The sequence below is a fragment of the Schistocerca piceifrons genome, chromosome 1 (assembly GCF_021461385.2).
Source record: "Schistocerca piceifrons isolate TAMUIC-IGC-003096 chromosome 1, iqSchPice1.1, whole genome shotgun sequence".
NCBI classification, from domain to species: Eukaryota; Metazoa; Arthropoda; class Insecta; order Orthoptera; family Acrididae; genus Schistocerca; species Schistocerca piceifrons.
This window is the reverse complement of record NC_060138.1, coordinates 663,124,696-663,145,865: the sequence shown is the minus strand read 5'-3', so window position 1 is coordinate 663,145,865 and position 21,170 is coordinate 663,124,696. Positions and strand designations below refer to the sequence as shown.

General features: G+C 45.3%; 1 protein-coding gene across 1 annotated transcript in view; it reads left to right on the top strand.

The window, feature by feature from the left end:
• LOC124764283 overlaps positions 1 to 21,170 on the top strand; it is a 332,221-nt gene that overhangs the window by 8,658 nt on the left and 302,393 nt on the right. The window contains exons 3-4 of the mRNA XM_047249132.1: positions 116 to 436; positions 485 to 2,092. Coding sequence (XP_047105088.1) covers positions 116 to 436; positions 485 to 2,092 — 1,929 coding nt within the window. The remainder of the gene's footprint in view (positions 1 to 115; positions 437 to 484; positions 2,093 to 21,170) is intronic.

The window sequence follows — 21,170 nt, the reverse complement described above, 5'->3', positions numbered from 1 at the left end:
AAAGGTTGAATATGTTATAAATGTTATTTCAGGTTTCATGTCCGACAGTACGACTGTTAGCGCAGCAAGCTGTCAAACTGACGGGTGCACGTGTGTGCAGGTGGACGGCGGGCAGCAGGTGCCGCCGCTGCCGCTGAGGCCTCCGGCGGTGCCCGAGCGCAGCGGCAAGCAGGCGGCAGGAGGAGCGGGGGCGGCAGCAGGGGCGGCCACGCCAACGACCACGGCGGCCGCAGTTGCCGCGGCGGCGGCGGCGCTGCGCTACGGCTTCCACGGGCTGCAGCAGCAGGCGCCGCCTCCGCTGCCGCCGCCGTTCGCCGGCAAGCATCCCAAGCTGCCGCCCGTGCTGGCCGGCGGCGGCACGCAGGCGCTCGGCCGCAAGGGGTCGCCGCCCGTGTCGCCGCTCAGCAAGCACTTCTCGCAGGCGCTGGCGCAGCACGCCGCCTCCAAGCAGCAGCAGCAGCAGCAGGACAAGGCGGCGGGCCAGCACAAGGCGCAGCCGCAGGAGCACGACCAGCTGGAGCAGTACCGCCAGCTGCGCCAGCAGCAGCAGGCCGAGCTGCTCAAGCTGCAGCAGCAGCACAAGCAGGAGCACCAGCTCAAGTACTCGCAGCCCGGCACCCAGCAGGACTACCACCTCTACCAGCAGGCCAGGCAGCAGCAGCAGCAGCAACAGCACATCGCCATCGACCAGCACCGCCCCTCAGCCTTCCAGCAAGGCCACGGCAGACCGGACTACGCGGAACAGTATCAACAGGTGCGGCACCACCAGGATGCACTTCAGCAGAACGGCTACAAGCAGCAACAGGTCCAGCAGTACCAGCCCAAACAGAACAATATTGACGCGTACTTCCAGCACAAGACACAACAGCAGCAGGTGCAGTCTGTTAAGCAAGACCACATGGGAAACTATCGGCAGACGAGGCAGGAACAAGAAAAGCAACAGCTGCAGTTTAACCAGGACCTCTCACAGCAGCAGCAGCAGATGGAGCGTCAGCAGCAGATGGAGCGACAGCAACAGCAAGAACATAAACTAGTGGACCTCCAGACTCAGCAGACGCACCTAAATGACCAGCAGTCGCTTCACCAGTCCAGGATGCAGCAACAGCACCGACTCCAGCAGCCACCGGAACGACCAGAGTTCCCACAACAGCCTCACCAGCTGCAGTGCCAGGAACTCCAGCAGCGCTACCAGCTTTTCAAACAACAACAGCAAAAGCAAAAAGCGCAGCAGCAGTACCAACAAGCGCAGAAACTGCAGCAGCAGCAGCAGCAACAACAACTGCACGAGTCCCCTCAGCGAGCCCATCCAGCCCGTACTGATGTACAGCATTTGTCCGGAAGGCAGGATCAGCAAACAGAAAGCCAACAGCAACAGCTTTACAAGCAAGATCAACAACGACAGGCCCAACAAAAGGCCCAGATCCAAGCACAAATCCAACAACAACAACAGAAACAACAACAGAATCATGCACAGTACATCAAACAGAGCCAGTCCCAGGTTAATCAGCAACCACACTCACAGCAACAACAACAACAACAACCACCTCAGAATGTACCACAGCAACAACAGGGACAACAAAGGCCACAGAGCAAACCGAACCAGCAGATGGCACAAGTTTCCTCACAGCATCAACAGGAACAGCAACAGCATAAAACTCAACAGCAGCCACAAGTAGCTCAGCAACAGACGCCGACGACGCCGGCGGCAGGGACTGGTACCTCCAGCTCGACGCCGAATGGCGGCAAGGTATCTGTGCGCCAAGATTCGAATGTGTCGAGCGACAGCTTCAGCCAGAATTCGTCGCCGAGCTACACGACCAAGTCCATGGAGACTCCACTGCTGCCGCGGTCGTACCAGGCGCACTCTTCGAGCGCCGGAGCGCCTCGTGGCTTTGGGGCGTCCAAGGGCGGGGGCGGCGTCGGCGGGGCCGGACTGGGGGAGGCGGCAGCCGCCGCTGACGCCTCCGGAGCGTCGGCCAGCCCCGCCATCGCCAACGGCAGCGCTGCCCTCACCAAGAGCATCTCCACTCCTGCCTCGCTCCAGACCATCGTCCGGTTCCACCACGGCTCCAACATGTCTTTGCATCACAGAGTGAGTCAACTTTGATAGTGACAGTCCTGAAGTAGCCATGAAAAGGATTTCTCAGTTTATAGTTTCTGCTGTCATATCCCAGGATGTCTAGATATTACACACTTCCATCCTCTAGGCGACATCCTTCTACTGCGTTTCTCAGCCTTAGGTCAGACAACAAGTAGGATACTGGTTGCAACTTCTAAGCAAGCCATCATGGCATTTAAGGAAAAATAAACGTAAACTCCATCCACAGGCACTTGCGGTACCGACGATCCACAATGTCTTTCTCTTCCAGTGGCGTCATTGGATACCGCATGGAGGGCACGGGGTCAGCAAACCATTCTCCCCGTTGTGACTTTTCGTGATCTGGAGCCGATACTATTCGGACAAGTAGCTGCTCAGTTGCCAATACTACACTCAGTGCACCTCATTCTAGCGCTCCCACCAAATATTTGACAGTACAAGGAATCAAACCTGGGTCCTCTACATGGCAGTTATCCACACTGATCACTTAGCTACATAGACGAGCATAAAAGTGAGATGAGTACCGCAAAATACTAAGAAAGTAAACTGCAAAATCGTATTACTTTCTGCACACCACTGTTATATAAATTATCCAATCACCTGTAGTTGCGTAGACGAAGGGTAGTCATGATTTTAATTATCACTTCCCAAAAAATCAAGTCTCGGCCAGAAATCCTGATGATGGTGTTAGGCCTTGTCCTCATTTTCATCCTTCAATGCGACACATTCTCCCCAACGGTAGCTGATTTTTCGGAGACCTTGGTTGTAGAAGTCTGCATCTGGGCAGTTTAGGAACACTCATATTTTCGAAAATGCCTGCCACACAATGGTTTCTTCAAACGAGAAAAGAGGCAGAAGTCAATGAAGTCTTATCAAGAGGTACGTGGGATGAGGCAAAATTTGATAGCAGCATGTTTGGGTGTGTCCTGTTCAGAATAAGCAGGTGCGTTACCATGGACATTCACAGTGTCCCATACCCTCATCTGGAGATTTCGATTGTATGCTCCTGTGACGGTTTGCTCTTACCTGCTAGCATCACACAATGGTAGTTCAAAATGGTTCAAAAGGCTCTGAGCACTATGGGACTTAACAGCTGAGGTCATCAGTCCCCTAGAGTTTAGAGCTACTTAAACCTAACTAACCTAAGGACAGCCGGCCGGAGTGGCCGAGCGGTTCTAGGCGCTACAGTCTGAAGCCGCAAGACCGCTACGGTCGCAGGATCGAATCCTGCCTCTGGCATGGATGTGTGTGATGTCCTTAGGTTAGTTAGGGGACTGATGACCTCAGACGTTAAGTCCCATAGTGCTCAGAGCCATTTGAACCATTTAACCTAAGGACATCACACTCATCCATGCCCGAGGCAGGATTCGAACCTGATGCCGTAGCAGTCGCGAGGTTCCGGACTGAAGAACCTAGAATCGCTCGGCCACCACCGCCGGCAATGGTAGTTCGAGGAAACACTCAGCATCATTTTGTCCGATGACGATGGTTGCGTCTTCGCCATTTTCGATGGTGGTGGAGCCACATTTTTCCACTGCTTCCTTTGCTTCATAGTCTCGCGGACAGTGAGCACTTGTCCATGGTGATCAAATAGCGTTCCCGGTGGAGGTTCGAGTCCTCTCTCGGGCATGGGTGTGTGTGTTTGTCCTTAGGATAATTTAGGTTAAGTAGTGTGTAAGCTTAGGGACTGATGACCTTAACAGTTAAGTCCCATAGGATTTCACACACATTTGAACATTTTTTTTATCAAATAGTCGTAGGAGTCTTCTGGACTAGCATCATACAGCGTTTCAGCTATCTGTCCAAATCGATTTCTGAATTCATGTGCTTTAGCTTTCTTTTGAAATACGTCATCTTATGTAGACTTGCTAAGAAGTCGATACTAGATATGATACCGACTGTGTGAACCGGGGCTGAAAAATATAGCAAAATATCGTGACGATGTTTCACTTTTAGCTTCCGCTTTATCAAATACATTGGCATAATATCACGACCTTTTGTAAGCACTACATTCGATAGTAAAATAATGACATACTTCGACCACAGAGTACGTTTGTGTTACTGACGTCTCAGTCTTTTATAAACTTATTTTTGTACTTGGATATGGTATCAGTACTCAATGTTAAAGCAATAAATTAGTGGATGTTATTGCATAATCTAGAGTTTTACTGTCTTCTGGAGATTCAGGTAAGCACTTTAGATATAGTATAGGACAGTCACCATCAAGTCACTTGTACGGGATAGTAATATGTAAATAGTTTTGCTGCCCCAAGCAGAAATTCGAAATACTATTCTAACCAAATGTTGCACACTGTTCAGAACAGAATGCAATACTTAACATAGAAATCATTGTTTGAGGTGCGTGATAGAATCCTCAGTAACTATTAATCATCGATTTGTTCCGTTTCGAGTAATTTTCTCTCTAAGGACCGCACTTCAGACGGGATATTAAAACCTAAGCTCGAAGCATGTTCTGGAGTACACAAAGTTAAAGCTACGACCACTATCGTTATGTTCAGTCAAACCGTTATAGTATTGTGTATTATTGATAAAATATCACGTTTTCCATTATTAACGTTCTGTGGACAGGTATGCGACTTAGCAGAAGCTACAATAGACTGAGCTTCGAGAAGTAAAACTTGCAACATTTTCTTGGAACGAGAGCGGTAATACTGTAGCAGTTATGTGGCAAACGGTACTACAGAAAGGGAACTTCGCGTGGTTTCTGTGAGTCGAAACTTTTACAATATACTCACAGACCGCACAGACACTGTCGTTTTCAGGGAAGAATACTATACTGCACAGTTCTTGGATCGTTTTCCACTAACCTTCATTTCAGACTTTCTTTCATTGTGGCCAATGGCGACACGCGGCTGCAAATCTGGCACAGTAAAAGTATGAATGTTGTATTCTTGACTTTTACACAGTCTACGGAACCATTTACAAGAGATTCTTTACCTGCGTGACAATGAATCTTGTCACAACGATATCTCTTTGTTAATTATAAATCCTCTACAGACGTATCTTCCCTGTGTTTCCATATTCCGCATAGCTGCGCACCTGAGCCAGCATCTAGACGCAGCAGTCGTTCTTTACGGCTCCACATGAGTTGCGCCGCTTTTGCAATCGCTGTACCACGCAGTACAGGCTGATAGCAAATCACATTTGTAACAAAGCAATTTAATCTGTCAAGTTAGGCATAGCATTTCGCTAAAGCCAAGCCAGAATAACAGTAGGATTCCATCTGCTACAGACAGATTTTAGGATTTTACGCGTCAATCGCACCGACTAATGTTTTCTTTGCTCGTACAACGTTGTCCTTCCCTTTGATCAACACCTGGGTTTTCGTAAATATTGTAACGTCGATGTCAGCAGATACTTACACATCATTGATGATTCACCGTATTACACACAAATTTTCATTAATTAACAGTTTGTTTCGCTTTACTATACCTCAGTTTTTCAAAAAATGTTTCAAATTTCATCTAAGGAAACATTTATATTTCCATCCGTTATTGCGAATTCGTCTTACTACAGCGACTTAAAGCATATCTTGTGAGTTTTACAAGTCGTCTTACATATATCTACATGATGGCTAAGTCACTGGCCGAACAAAATGTCCTGTCTTGTAGATAGAATGTCCTCTTTATAGGAGGCCATAAAAACATGGCGCTGTCAAACTGATGACTCAGTACATTACACATAGCTAACTCTAACATGTCTTTCTTCATTTCCTAATTATTTTCGCGTCCTCCTCCATGTGTCTCCCTATCTCTTACATTATTTTACATTCTTATAGAAATCGCTTGACTGTATCTTCAGCTCTCCCATTCTTCTGAGAACAGAGAACGCTTATCCCGCTTTATACTGTCGAAGACGTATCTCACATACCTGTGAAAAAAATCCAGAAATATATTACTCGGAGAGACATGGATATTGCATTCTTCTTGATCTCATTCACTCCTGTGAGCTCTATGTGCCCAGTATTATGAAGTGTGCACTTTCAAGGATTCATACTGTTGCAAAATTATATTGATTTAATATAATCCATTATGGAGTCGAGGTAGCAGTTGTCGTTATACTGGTTATCACTGTTAGCATTCAACCGCGATTCTTATACATATATTTTAACAACGCGTTTCAAGAGACAATGCTCTCATCATCAGGTTGTAAAGTCTATGTCATGAAATTAAACGGACTAAAAAGACAAAATACCATCACAAATAGTTGGGAAGTCCATAGAGTAAAACAGAATTAAAAGTATATTGGATTGTGGGTCCTCGTCTAGACTTTACAACCTGATGATGAGAGCATTGTCTCTTGAAACACGTTGTTAAAATATATGTATAAGAATCGCGGTTGAATGCTAACAGTGATAACCAAAATTATATTGCTTTCTGTGAGTATAATGTGCCTTTATTTTCAAGTGGAACAACGGCCAATATTTTTAACGTAGTGTCTCTTGGTGATACAGTGCTGCCTTCGGTTTGGTCCACAAGAAAAGTAATAATAATATTCAGTCGACATCTGAACTCTGAGAAGGCGTAATGCATACTTACTATCACACTTTACAGTATCCTGACGGAGAAATATTTTTACAGACAATCATGTTTTCTTAATGGTTTCCCTTACGTGTTTCTTGCATTACCAATAGGCAAGGAATTAGCCTACAGTTCGGAAATGTTTAATAAATTCTAATGTCTATTCTGTTTTCAAATATTTACGTAAAACGTAGTGAATTACGAGTAGGTAAAGCCGACTTTCACCTTTATTTACAGTATTGGTGAAGTAACAGTTTGCTATGCTGCAATAGACTACTTGTCGTCGTGTTCACTTTCTCGAAATTTCCCACGAACACTACATAAACAAGGGAAGCACTGCTTCTATTTCATGTTTTCCGTAGTAGTTTTTAATAATCAGGTAAACAAGATCTAAAAAAAGAGGAGCAGAAAATGAGAGAAAATAAAATACAGTAACGAGTAATTGAATTAGACGCGTTTACCGAATAACATTAAGTACCCCCTCTCATTATGATGACGATGAGTCATGGCTACCATACTTAATAACGACTTGAAATGCTGGAACACTGCTTCTGCTAACGTCCCATATCTGATTTCCTGCGCTTTCCCTCTTCTTTTCCAACTAATTCAGATTTTTGGTACGCCTTCCGTACTACTGATTTACCGTCTTCCTCCCACTTTGTATCGCTTCTTAGCATTATCATACGTTCACAATAAAAGGATGACAGCCAAAAACAGTTGCAGGATAAAAAATTTTATCCTGCAACTGTTTTTGGCTGTCATCCTTTTATTGTGAAGAATTTTAACAGTTGCTGCTGCAGCCATGTTTAAAATCTTGGATTATCATATGTCATCGTGGGCTCCAGAAGGTAGCTACTAATCTTGTAAGGAGATATTGTCGCGCTCCTTATGTACGTTACCTTATATACCTTACCTCGTACTGATACTCATTTAAAGAGAGGTACCACTCATTACAGCAAATGGGAATTCTGACCAAGTCGCTCAGCATTTTCTTATGACCATCCAGCTACGATACTTGCTTGTAGATGGCATCGTGAGGAAAAGATAGTGCTGCTTAAACTAACTGATAAATTTCTTAGCGCTGCTGAAATCATCGCCGGTCCTATTACACTTTCATAGGACACACAGCTGTTACTTTCGTTTGTTCTTAACATTCGGCGTCCGATACTACACACTTGGTTCTAATAGTCAAGTCTTCTTCGAACCTATTACTCACTTAAGAAGTATTCCAGTGTTAGTGAATAGCCAACGATGTCACCAATGCCGAACGAAAATTAGGAAGTTAGGATTTATATGTTCACCTGCATCTACTATCGCTTATGACAGAATCCTTCAAGAGACATACGTTACCGATGTTCGGCTAAAATACTATTAAAATACTATAACCCTACATCTGCCCTTTTTTCGTATCAGTAGCAGTCGAGACAGGAGCGCCTGAGATGGTGTACTCAATGACGAATCAGGTGCACGAATGGCAAAACGTCATTTTTTCGGATGAATCCAGTTTACAGCATCAAGATGGTCGCATCCGTGTTTGGCGACATCGCGGTGAACGCACATTGGAAGCGTGTATTCGTCATCGCCATACTGGCGTATCACCCGGCGTGATGGTATGGGGTGCCATTGGTTACACGTCACGGTCACCTCTTGTTCGCATTGACGGCACTTTGAACAGTAGAAGCTACATTTCAGATGTGTTACGACCCGTGGCTCTACCCTTCATTCGGTCCCTGTGAAACCCTACATTTCAGCAAGATAAGGCACGACTGCATGTTGCAGGTCCTGTACGGGCCTTTCTGGATACAGAAAATGTTCGACTGTTGCCCTGGCCAGCACATTCTCCAGATCTCTCCCCAATTGAAACCGTCTGGTCAATGGTGGCCGAGCAACTGGCTCGTCACAATACGCCAGTCACTACTCTTGATGAACTGTGATATCCTGTTGAAGCTGCATGGGCAGCTGTACCTGTACACACCATCCAAGCTCTGTTTGATTCAATGCCCAAGCGAATCAAGGCCATTGTTACGGCCAGAGGTGGTTGTTCTGGGTACTGATTTCTCTGGATCTATGCACCCAAATTGCGTGAAAATGTACACACATCTCAGTTCTAGTATAATATATTTGTCCAATGAATACCCGTTTATCATCTGCATTTCTTCTTGGTGTAGCAATTTTAATGTTTGGTAGTGTATATCGGGCTGTTGTGCCGTGGCCGGATGGATTTTCCATTAAAGCCCAGCGTTCCGACCCCTTCTGTGGAGGACACTTTCAGGGGGGGGGGGGGGGGGGGGGGGATCGAAGGTTTTTTGAACGTCCGATTCACACCCTGGCTCGCTAGCCAAGCTGTCGTCAATCCCTATCTCTTTAACAATAATTCTGTAACTAACTTCATTATTTCAAGAAAGTTCTCTCTCCATACGTCCATTATTGTGAAAACTGCTTTGCGCTACTTCAGATTTTCGGATTATTGGCTTTCACTCCTTTCCGCTACTTTTATAAAGCGCGACGCCGACGCATCACCGTACAGCAGGAGCAGGTCTTTTCTGGCAGTAACGACGTTGTCGCGAGCACGGTTTGTGTTAACGTAAAGGCACCCGACACGCTCACAGCCAGGTAGTACCGTATGAAGAGAGTAAGAGCTTAGTTGTGAAACGGAGTGGCACGCCATTACCAGCGGCAGCTGTCGGCACGTCGCACGCAGCGGCTGTTTGTAGTGCCGCGGCGCAGTACGAGTACGGCTGCCAGGTGGGGCTGCCGACTTGTTTTGCTGCCCTAGCCAGCTCGCCTCTCACTCCGTGTAAGCTCTCAATTTTTCACGGTAGCGCAGCTGCCACCCAGGAATTTGGTGAACTGCTGAACGCGCCGCTGACGCTTCAAAACGGCCTTCCGGACACAACCAAAGAGTTACCGGGCAGAGTGCTGGGTGCTCCTGGCTGTTACAAGCGAGCAGGTGGACGAGCGCGGCCCCGCTGGCGCCACTGTATGTCGTTCCAAACTTACACCGACGAGTCATTTTATGCATACGCGGACTGAAGCGACGTATTAAAATCAGTGCCGAGGGCGGGATTCTGACGCGGGTATCCCGCTCACTACGCACATGCTGTAGCCACTACGCCATCCTAGCATAGCGACTTTGCACAACTGCACGGACTACCCGCCCACGCCTCCCTTCTCAATCGAAATTCCCATACACGCCTCATCCCACTCGGTACTGCCGCTAAACTCGACCAGTGCGCAGCATGCGACCGTACTCAGAAGTACTGTGGGTGCTTTATGATATGGGGAAAGTTTCTGTAACAATCTCCAGGGAATGTACCATACGTGTGAAACACTTCCGAGAGATTTTTTTTACGAATCCATCTGTGGAAATCGTGTCTCCGTTACATGGTGATTGCTTCCCTAAGGATGATGAAGGATATTACTTGTAGCCACGTTCTTGGCAGTACGATACGTACTAGCTGGGAAATTGTGACCGTTAGTCTGTTAGATCGACTAGAGTGAGTGTGAATTTAGGTGGTTTTCCACACCTGTTCTGGAAAAAGCTGGGCTGGTTCTCAAAGCCCGCCTCAGAAAATACAGTACACGGGCAGCTGAAGTACCATAAGGCATAGAATAGAATCTACATGATTCAAAGACAGAGGACACAAGCGACTTCCCTCCCTTAGTTCAACTGACGATTGTGGCGCCAGATAGAGGACACAGCTACAAAAGTTAAAAATAAATAAATTTCATGAATCATCAGAACTGCCTACCCTCTACGATGCGATAAACCCAAGGAAAGAGAGAAAATATAGACCGAGATGAATAAGTGGGGCACCAATTCGATCGCCTCTTCCAGACACGCGGCGAGTTGTATCAGGGTCCGTCCTATTTACAACACGTTTGCTATTACTCTGAGTTGACGAAAGTCGTGGGATAGCTCCTAATACGTGTCGGACGTCCTTTTGACCGGCTTACTGCAGCAACTCGACGTGGCATGGGCTGAACACGTCATTGGAAGTCCCCTGCAGAATTACTGAACCATGCAACCTCTATAGCTGTCCATAACTGCGAAATTGTTGTCGGTGCAGGGTTTTGTGCACGAAATGACCTACCTCTCAGTTATGTCCCACAAATGCTCTCCGCCACACACCTTGGGTGGCTTGCGGAGTATAAATGTAGATGTAAATGTTCGATGGGTTGGCCGCCAAGTCATTCGCTCGAGTTATCCAGAATGATCTTTAAGTCAATCATGAATAACTGTGGGCCGGTGACATGGCCCATTGACAGCCGTAAAAATTCCATCGTTGTTTTGGAACATGAAGTCCTTGAATCGCTTCAAATGGTCTCTAAGTCAATGATCGGTATAGTTGGACCAGAGGACCCAGACCATTCCGTGTAAACACAGCTCTCGCAATTACGGAGTCACCACCAGCTTGCACAGTGCCTCGTTCACATTTTGGATTCATGGCTTTGTGTGGTCTGCGCCACACTCGAACCCTACTACCAGCTCTTACCAAGTGAAATCGAGATTTATTTGGCCGTGCCACGGTTTTCCAGTCGTCTAGGGTCCAACCGGTATGGTCACGAGTCCAGGAGAGATGTTGCTGGCGATGTTATGCTGTTATCAAAGGCACTCGTGTTGGTGGTCTGCTGCCATAGCCTATTAATGCCACATTTCGCCGCTCTGTCCTAACGGATGCGTTCGTCGTACGTCCCACATTGATTTCTACGGTTATTTCACTGAGTGTTGCTCGTCTGTTGGCATCGACAACTCTACGCAAACGACACTGCTCTCGATCATTAAGTAAAGCCCGTCGGTCACTGCGTTGTCCTTGCTGAGGGGTAATACCTGAAATTTGGTATTCTCCACACACTCTTAATACCGAGGATCTCGGAGTACTGAATTCCCTAACGATTTCCGAAATCGAATGTACTATTCGTATACCTCCAACCAACATTCTGCGTTCGAAGTCTGGTAATTGATATCGTGCGGCCTTAATCACGTCGGAAACCTCTGCACATGAGTCACATAAGCACAAATGACAGCTCGGTCAATGAACTACCTTTTGATAGCTTGTGTAAGCGATAGTACCGTCATCTCTATATATCTGCTTATCGCTATCCTACGACTTTTGTAATCAAGGAGTATGTGTAACAAACAGCATATACTCCGGTTCAAATGGCTCTGAGCACTATGGGACTTAACTTCTGAGGTCACCAGTCCCCTAGAACTTAGAACTACTTAAACCTAACTAACCGAAGGACATCACACACATCGATGCCCAAGGCAGGATTCGAACCTGCGACCATAGCGGTCACGCGGTTCCTGACTGTAGCGCCTAGAACCGCTCGGCCACTCCGGCCGGCGTATACTCTGGGTTCCAGCAACTGGTCATAATTATGACAGGCATACGCTGGGCCAGTCACCGCATTGTGGGATTCGCTGTCCTCCGCACGGCTAAAGAAGAGTTCTGACAGCCAGCAAGGCTGTTGCCAGCTGGTAACTGCAGAGCGCAAGGCTGCCTGCAATACCGAAGTCATGTGACTGGGAAACGAGTTTTAACGATCTGCGTTGAAACAGACATGTGTACAAAATCGTTTCAAGTGACTGAGTGAGCTACACGCACGAAGTAGCCGAGCTAAGCCGAGCGCACTTTGTATGTTATGGCTGTTCACTCGTTGAACTGACTACAGTATCTGAGACTCCTTCAGGCCCACAGATAACTCCTGGTCAGACAACAAGATGATTACCCCAAAATTTGTATGTGGGTTTCTGTACTAATTATCAAGATAACATTGGTCCATAAAATACTTAATACAGCTTCAGATGGGTTATACCGCTTACAACATCCACTCCAGGTAAGGAGATGTCCATTAATTACGTGAGCTCAATATGCTGACAGGGGTGCTGCAAAATCTCACCGAATCTCATTTAAGGGCACGACAGCCAATGTAAAATCTCCCTTCAAATTTTTAATTCGGAGAATATTTATCATTATAACGAAGAACGTTTAGTTTTATAGACTCAATTCCGAGCAACATAATAGGTGTTTTTAGCGGTCTGAAGCAAAAACTTAATCATGGGGTAAACCTTACGTGAAAGATGGTTTCCCACTACGTTTCATCAAGGGGCCAGAGGGAACCAATGTAAAAGAGAGAGAGAGAGAGAGAGAGAGAGAGAGAGAGAGAGAGAGAGAACCCTCACGTACTTAACTGGCGTCCTTAAGGACGATGTAAATTGGGTTGCGTATCTTAAGGTGCATGTAATATTTTTTTCCGCGCAGTTTTATTTTGCATTTCCTGATGAAGGTAAAGGGCAAACACTGGCAGCAAAAATGTCACTTCGAGCTAATGCAATGTAAGCTGGGCGGTGATTCGTAAAACACAATAAGAGAAATGGGTTCTATAGGAACTGGATTGGATTCAGGGGATAACGAGAGTTCATCAGTGAGTAGGTATGGTCAATCTGTACGTTACATCCACAGTCACAGTGCGTGTGCTTCATTGGTGTTTGAGCACTGGTCGGTGATCGTGGAGGATCTATGGAGAATCAAATCCTTCACCGATAGTTTCTGGGGTGGTGTATCCTCAGATCTGACCACAGCCAAACTGACTGATCGACCACAGTCAGAAGCCACTTCCTGACTAAGTTTTGATACTGGAAGACGGAAAGTGGTTATATGGTTAGTGACCACGAAGAAGCAATGTACAAAACTAACTATCTACTTCGCTTTTAATTTTTTCACATTTATTACTCGTTTCAGCAGACTACCATCGTCGATGTCTGCACACATGATGGTACGTTTGATTACTGTTTGACGTGACACTGTATTGTTTTTTCCCTTGCGTTTCTGTCTCATCCAGGAAATTTGACGAAATCAGTATGGATAAATAAAGCGTGGTCCAGGCAGAAAATTATGTGTAAGTTTTTTACTAAAAACTCTTTAGTTTTAAATGTATTCCGAAACAAACCAAGATCTTCCGACAATGAGGAAAATGAAATTGTCGTAAATAAGTGACCAGACAGTGTACAATGCACAGGTGGAAAACATTTTTTTCTGGTCCAGAGTTGACACATTTATGCATTAATTTTATATCCACATATCTACGAAACAACCGTCCACTTGTTTTATATAATACTGTTGTTTACACGGCTTTCTTAGAGTAGTCGGTCTGTATATATTTCATTCAAGTGATAACATCGAACAGTTTGTCGTCATAAAATTGTTTTGGACGTTTATCATCAACAGGGATTCGTGAAAGTTGGTGAAGCTTTATAAAGTCTCATCATTTATTTCCAACAGTTAATAAATGGGGGTCTCAGTTCACTCTTGGCCATATGTCTCGTGTATATGATGTACATAAGGAATATGCCGAAACTGCAGGCACTGCTCAAAACATTGAGAAGTGCTCAGTACAATAATAGACGATGAGAGAATAAAGGTGTATGAAACACTTGACGCCATCGATGTACCAGATGCAATGGTAAATTTTAAATGAACTTGTAACTATAAGGAAACTATGCGGAAACTACGTTTCGTATTTGGTGAATGCCAACGAAAAACAAGGGCAAGGGCAGGAACGAATTTATTAATTAGGATTGGATGTTGAAACGGGATACTATTGACGGTATGAGCCTATTGATGAGATTTTTTGCTCTTCGCTTCATTCCGTTGACAAAACAGTCATCAAGACAATATTCAGAATCTGGTGGCTCTACACCAAAAAAGATGAGTTAAAGACTATACAGAAGACATTTCTCCTGTCAATTACATTGCAGATGATAAAAAGAAACCTGACACATATTATGCAATTCATCTGGAGTGACTCGATGAAATTCACATCTGTTCACGTTAGTGTACTTTCTGGCTAACGATTTTAGCCGATTCATAAGCTGAGTTAATTGGACAGTCAAAGCTGCTCACCAACTCTGGCAAACGATAGTGTCCTCTGTTGCCAGAACGGAAGATACACAGACGGAAAAAAATTGCAACGCCAAGAAGGAGTTTTGTGATGTAAGGGAAAGCTTGTAGGCATATTTCTAAATCTGAAATATTACATCCGAAATATGACATCTATTCAACTTTCGCGCCAGTCGCATAAGTGGCGCTAGCAGCGCAACTATAACGATGCAAACCAGGTTTGCTTCAAATACACGCTGTAACGGTCGTGGGCGATAGTTACCCTTTGAGATTGGACGTCATAAGTTGATGTTAGTCAAGAATACTGGGTCTGAACGAGGTCTTGAAAAAAGGGCTACGAGAAGTTGGATATTTCTTCTAAGATACCGCAGAAATATTTGATTGCTGGCAGGGGTGATCACGAGAATGTGCGGCCGCAAGAAAACCAGGCTCCGGACGGCCACGTGGCACTACCGAGAGGGAACACTATCATGTTCGGTGTGTGATTCTGGTGCATAAAACTGCATCTGTAGCAACAAACTGAGCAGAAATTATCATCACAGTGCCACAGCGAACTGTTACAAATCGGTTACTTCAAGGACAGTTTAAAGCCCGATGCCCTTTAGCGTTCATTCCACTGACACTTATCCACCGCTATTTGCAACTTCAGTGGTGTCAAGCGAGGACTCATTGGAGGACAGAGTGGACATCTATTGTGTTTTCTGATGAAATCTGGATCTACCTCGTTGCCAGTGAAGGCCGTGTGTTAGTAAGAAAGAGGCCAATTAAGAGCCTGCAACCAACCTGTCTGTGTGTGAGACACACTGGACCTAACCTGGAATTATGGTCTGGGGTGCGATTTTGTATGAAAGCAGGAGCATTCTCGTGGTTATCCCATGCACCCTGACTGCAAATTTGTGCGTCAATCTGGTGGATCGTCCTGGTCTCTTGCCATTCATGAACAGCATTTCAGGAGACGTTTTCAACAGGATAACGCTCACCCACATATCGCTCTTGTAACCCCAAATGCTCTGAAGAGTGTTGATACGTTGCCTTGGGCTGTTCTATCGTCACCTGCCTTGAGATGACAAGGTGTTTTCCATCATCAGTCATGCATGTGGCGAGATTGGACTGAGCAAAGGTTGGGAATTTGTACGGGCACTGATAACCGCGCACTTGAGCGCCCCACAAACCAAACATCGTCATCTGTTCTGTCTTCAGCTCCCCCAGTCGAATACATATGGAACATCGTCGGACGGCAGCTCCAGCGTCATCCACAACCAGCGTTAACCAACCATTCCTCTACTGACCGACTAAGCGCAGCACACATGGAACTCCATCCCACAAACTGACATCCGGCACCTGTACAACACAATGCATGCACGTTTGTATGCTCGCATTCATCATTCTGGCGGTTCACCGGTTATTAATATACCAGCAATTCACATTTGCAATGGCTTATCTCACACATTAACCTGTGATCCTGCGCTGTTAATCACTGAAATTGTTAATCGCTGAAATACATTACATAGGCAAAAGTATTCCTGAAATTTCATTACTATACATTAATTTTTTTATTGCGGTTTTATTCAGCCAGTGTATTTGAGGCTGCCAAATGCCTTCCCACTGCAGTACCACCGGTTCCCGCTAGATCACCGTAGTTAAGCACTGTTGGGCTTGGCGATCACTTGGATGGGACACCGTCTGGGTCTGCCGAGTGCTGTTGGCATACAGAGTGCACTCAGCCCTTGTAAGGCAGCCCTTGTAAGGCAAATTGAGGAGCTACCTGCTGAAGTCCCATAGCGCCACTGATCATGAAAACTGATAACGGTCGGGAGAGCGGTCTGCAGACCGCATGCCTCTCCGTATCCACTTCCAGTGACGCCTAAGGTCTGAGGATGACATAGCGGCTGGCCGATACCGTTGGACCTTCAAGCCATGTTTAGAAAGTGTTTTGTTTTTTGTATTTTAGCCTTGAAACGCTTTGACTCAAATATTGAATTTGCTCACATGGCGTACTTTGGGCAAAGTGCGTTGAAACAGAACTATGATAAAAAAGAAGAACGCCTTTTACTCAAAAACACGTTCTTCCTGGGACATTCTCTTACCTTCGTACATCTTATTTACATATCCACTCTCACTTAGAGGCGTGTTGCTTTTTTTCTAATATTTTACTGAAAACCAACTCTATAAACTCCCTAGGCATACAACAGCATGTTTATTTAAGACTTTCATAGGTATTGCAGTGTTTCCTGGACTCTCTCTCATAAAGATATTTAGCTACCTATAATCGATATATTGAATACATGGAAGAATCCTGGAGATACTAGAAGGTATCAGATAGATTATATAATGATAAGACAGAGATTTAGGAACCAGGTTTCAAACTGTAAGACATTTCCAGGGGCAGATATGGACTCTGACCACAGTCTATTGGATATAAACTGTAGATTAAAACTGAAGAAACTGGAAAAAGGTGGGAATTTAAGGAGATGGGACCTGGATAAACTGACTAAACCAGAGGTTGTACAGAGTTTCAGGGAGAGCATAAGGGAACAATTGACATGAATGGTGGAAAGAAATACAGTAGAAGAAGAATGGGTAGCTTTGAGGGATGAATTAGTGAAGGCAGCAGAGGATCAAGTAGGTAAAAAGACGAGGGCTAGTAGAAATCCTTGGGTAACAGAAGAAATACTGAATTTAATTGACGAAAGGAGAAAATATAAAAATGCAGTAAATGAAGCAGGCAAAAAGGAATACAAACTTCTCAAAAAAGAGATCGACAGAAAGTGCAAATTGGCTATGCAGGGATGGCTAGAGGACAAATGTAAGTATGTAGAGGCTTATCTCACTAGGAGTAAGATAGATACTGCCTACAAGAAAATTAAAGAGGTCTTCGGAGAAAAGAGAGCCACTTGTATGAATATCAAAAGCTCAGATGGAAACCCAGTTCTAAGCAAAGAAGGGAAAGCAGAAAGGTGGAAGGAGTACATAGAGGGTCTATACAAGGGCGATGTACTTGAGGACAATATTATGGAAATGGAAGAGGATGTAGATGAAGATGAAATGGGAGATATGATACTGCGTGAAGAGTTTGACAGAGCACTGAAAGACCTTAGTCGAAACAAGGCCCCGGGAGTAGACAACATTCCATTAGAACTACTGACAGCCTTTGGAGACCCAGTCCTGACAAAGCTCTACCATCTGGTGAGCAAGGTGTATGAGACAGGTGAAATACCCTCAGACTTCAAGAAGAATATAATAATTCTAATCCCAAAGAAAGCAGGTGTTGACAGATGTGAAAATTACCGAAATATCAGTTTAATAAGTCACAGCTGCAAAATACTAACGCGAATTCTTTACAGAAGAATGGAAAAACTGGTAGAAGCCGACCTCGGGAAAGATCAGTTTGGATTCCGTAGAAATGTTGGAACACGTGGGGCAATACTGACCTTACGACTTATCTTAGAAGAAAGATTAAGGAAAGGCAAACCTACGTTTCTAGCATTTGAAGACTTAGAGAAAGCGTTTGACAATGTTGACTAGAATACCCTCTTTCAAATTCTAAAGGTGGCAGGGGTAGAATACAGGGAGCGATTGGCTATTTACAATTTGTACAGAAACCAGATGGCAGTTATAAGAGTCGAGGAGCAATAAAGGAAAGCAGTCGTTGGGAAGGGAGTGAGACAGGGTTGTAGCCTCTCCCAGATGTTATTCAATATGTATATTGAGCAAGCAGTAAAGGAAACAAAAGAAAAATACGGAGTAGGTATTAAAATCCATGGAGAAGAAATAAAAACTTTGAGGTTCGCCGATGACATTGTGATTCTGTCAGAGACAGCAAAGGACTTGGAAGAGCAGTTGAACGGAATGGACAGTGTCTTGAAAGGAGGATATAAGATGAACAAAACGAGGATAACGGAATGTAGTCGAACTAAGTCGGGTGATGCTGAGGGAATTAGATTAGGAAATGAGACACTTAAAGTAGTAAAGGAATTTTGCTATTTGGGGAGCAAAATAACTGATGATGGTCGAAGTAGAGAGGCTATAAAATGTAGACTGGCAATGGCAAGGAAAGCGTTTCTGATGAAGAGAAATTTGTTAACATCGAGTATAGATTTAAGAGTAGGGAAGTCGTTTCTGAAAGTATTTGTATGGTGTGTAGCCATGTATGGAAGTGAAACATGGACGATAATAGAGAATAGAAGCTTTCGAAATGTGGTGCTGCCGAAGAATGGCGAAGATTAGATGGGTAGATCACATATCTAATGAGGAGGTACTGAATAGAATTGGGGAGAAGAGGATTTTGTGGCACAACTTGCAAAAAGAAGGGACCGGTTGGTAGGACATGTTCTGAGGCATCAAGGGATGACAAATTTAGCATTGGAGGGCAGCGTGGAGGGTAAAAATCGTGTAGGGAGACCAAGAGATGAATACACTAAGCAGATTCAGAAGGATGTAGGTTTCAGTGAGTACTGGGAGATGAAGAAGCTTGTACAGGATAGAATAGCAAGGAGAGCTCCATCAAACCAGTCTCAGGACCACAACAACAACAACAACAACATATTCTATATTGTTTAATAGTCTCATAGGTCCTATATGTAATTACCAGACAAAGCCAATTGCCTAGGATTTTTCCATCTTTACTACAAAATGAAAAATAACGATAGCACTAACTACTTCTATGAAGAAAACCCATACCAATGTCCGCTAGGTCGATTGTATTACGTTGGTTGCATTATAGGTTGTCCAGTCTACTCCCACGTTCATATTTCGGTCGTCTGGGCATTAACTCTGACAAAGAAAATGAACCACCTAGAAGCTGAGGAGGAAAGGAAGAGCTTGAGAGGTTATGTGAAGTTATTTCTGGGATTACAAAATAGGGGCAAATTTACAAAGAGCTTAGCAGTAAAAACTCCCTTGTCAGCCGTTTCACACTCACTGTCCCAGGTACATGCAGTGATTCGGTTGGGAAGGCACTAAAATTCCCTCCTGCAGCAGGCTGATCCACACCTGCTGTGGTGTCTTGCAAAGTGGCACTGAGATTTGACATTCGAGCTGGTCCCACGCATTTTCTGTCGGGCTCAGATCTAAGGATCTTGCTGGCTACTGAGTTACTTCAACATCACGCAGACAAGCTCATAGAGACAAGTAACAACTCGGACGACCAGTGTTCTGTTGAAAAATGGCACCACGAAACTGTCGCATGAGAGGTAACCCATGAAGATTAAGGATGTCTGAGATGTGGTGTTGTGCCGGAAAAGTTCCTTCGATCATTACCACCCCTGACCTGAAGCCATACCCGCTCTCTCTCACACCAGGACGCCAGTACTAGCAAAGATATGCGTCTCCAAACATTGGAAGGATGGAATGTCTCCCCAGGACGCCGTCTTACTCACCGATGATGGTCGTTCAGGATAGCGCAAAACAAGGAGCTACCAATGAACATAGTGAGACGCTATTCATCGGAAGTCCATGGTTCCCCGTCACGGAACTACTCCAGACATGTAGTCCTGTGTTTTGGATTTAACGACAGCCCACGAATGGGACGGTAATTTCCTAGTCCAGCTCCTACCAGCCTCTGACCATTCGGGTAGTGTGACACAAAATGTGACAGGGAGTCCACCTCTTGCTCTCGGAAGGCATGTGGAAATGGGATGTGGTTACGATATACTTCGTGCACAACACTGCGATCCTCCAGTGTGATGGTCACACCCGTGGTCAGCTGGAACTTTGACGATTAGTATGCCTGCTCTCACGTTCCCATACAATCCCACAGCGGCCCCTTGTCACATCCGAACGTCCTACAAATCTCAGTAATAAGTGATTCGGCTAACAGCAAAATTGCAGACTCAGGATGAGGCGCCTTGCAAACTCTGTCAGGTGCTACTTATGCTGTCCCACACGTGTATGTGGGATTTCCGTATCCTTCTCGGTGGTGACGTGACGTCTCAAGCAGTTCATGCCACTTATATACCCTACCGGGCCTGATAACAACATTAAAGCTACTGCTGCTGCAATGGCAGATTATCAAGACTGGAGTGAGTTTGAATGTGGTGCTATAGTCGGCGTACGAGCAATGGGACACAACATCTCCGAGATAGCAATGAAGTGGGGATTTTCCTGTACTACCATTTCGCGAGTGTACCGTTAATATCATGAATCAGGTAAAACATCTATCTCCGACATCACTGTGGCCAGAAAAATATCCTGCAAGAACGGAACCAATGACGACCGAAGAGAATCGAAGAGAATCGTTCAACGTGACAGAAGTGCAACCCTTGCACAAATTGCTGCAGATTTCAGTGCTGGCGCATCAACAAGTGTCAGCGTGTGAGCCATTCAACGGAATATCATCGATGTGGGCTTTCGGAGACGAATGACCACTCGTGTACCCTTGATGACTGCACGACACAAAGCCTTACGCATCGTCTGGGCCAGTCAACATCGACATTCGACTGTTGATGACTGAAAACGTATTCCGTGGTCGGACGAGTCTCTTTTCAAATTGTATCGAGCGGATGGACGTGTACGGGTATGGAGACAACCACATGAATCCATGGACCCTGCATGTCAGTAAGGGACTGCTCAAACTGGTGGTGGCTGTGTAATGGCGTGGGGCGTTTGCAGTTGGAGTGATATGGGACC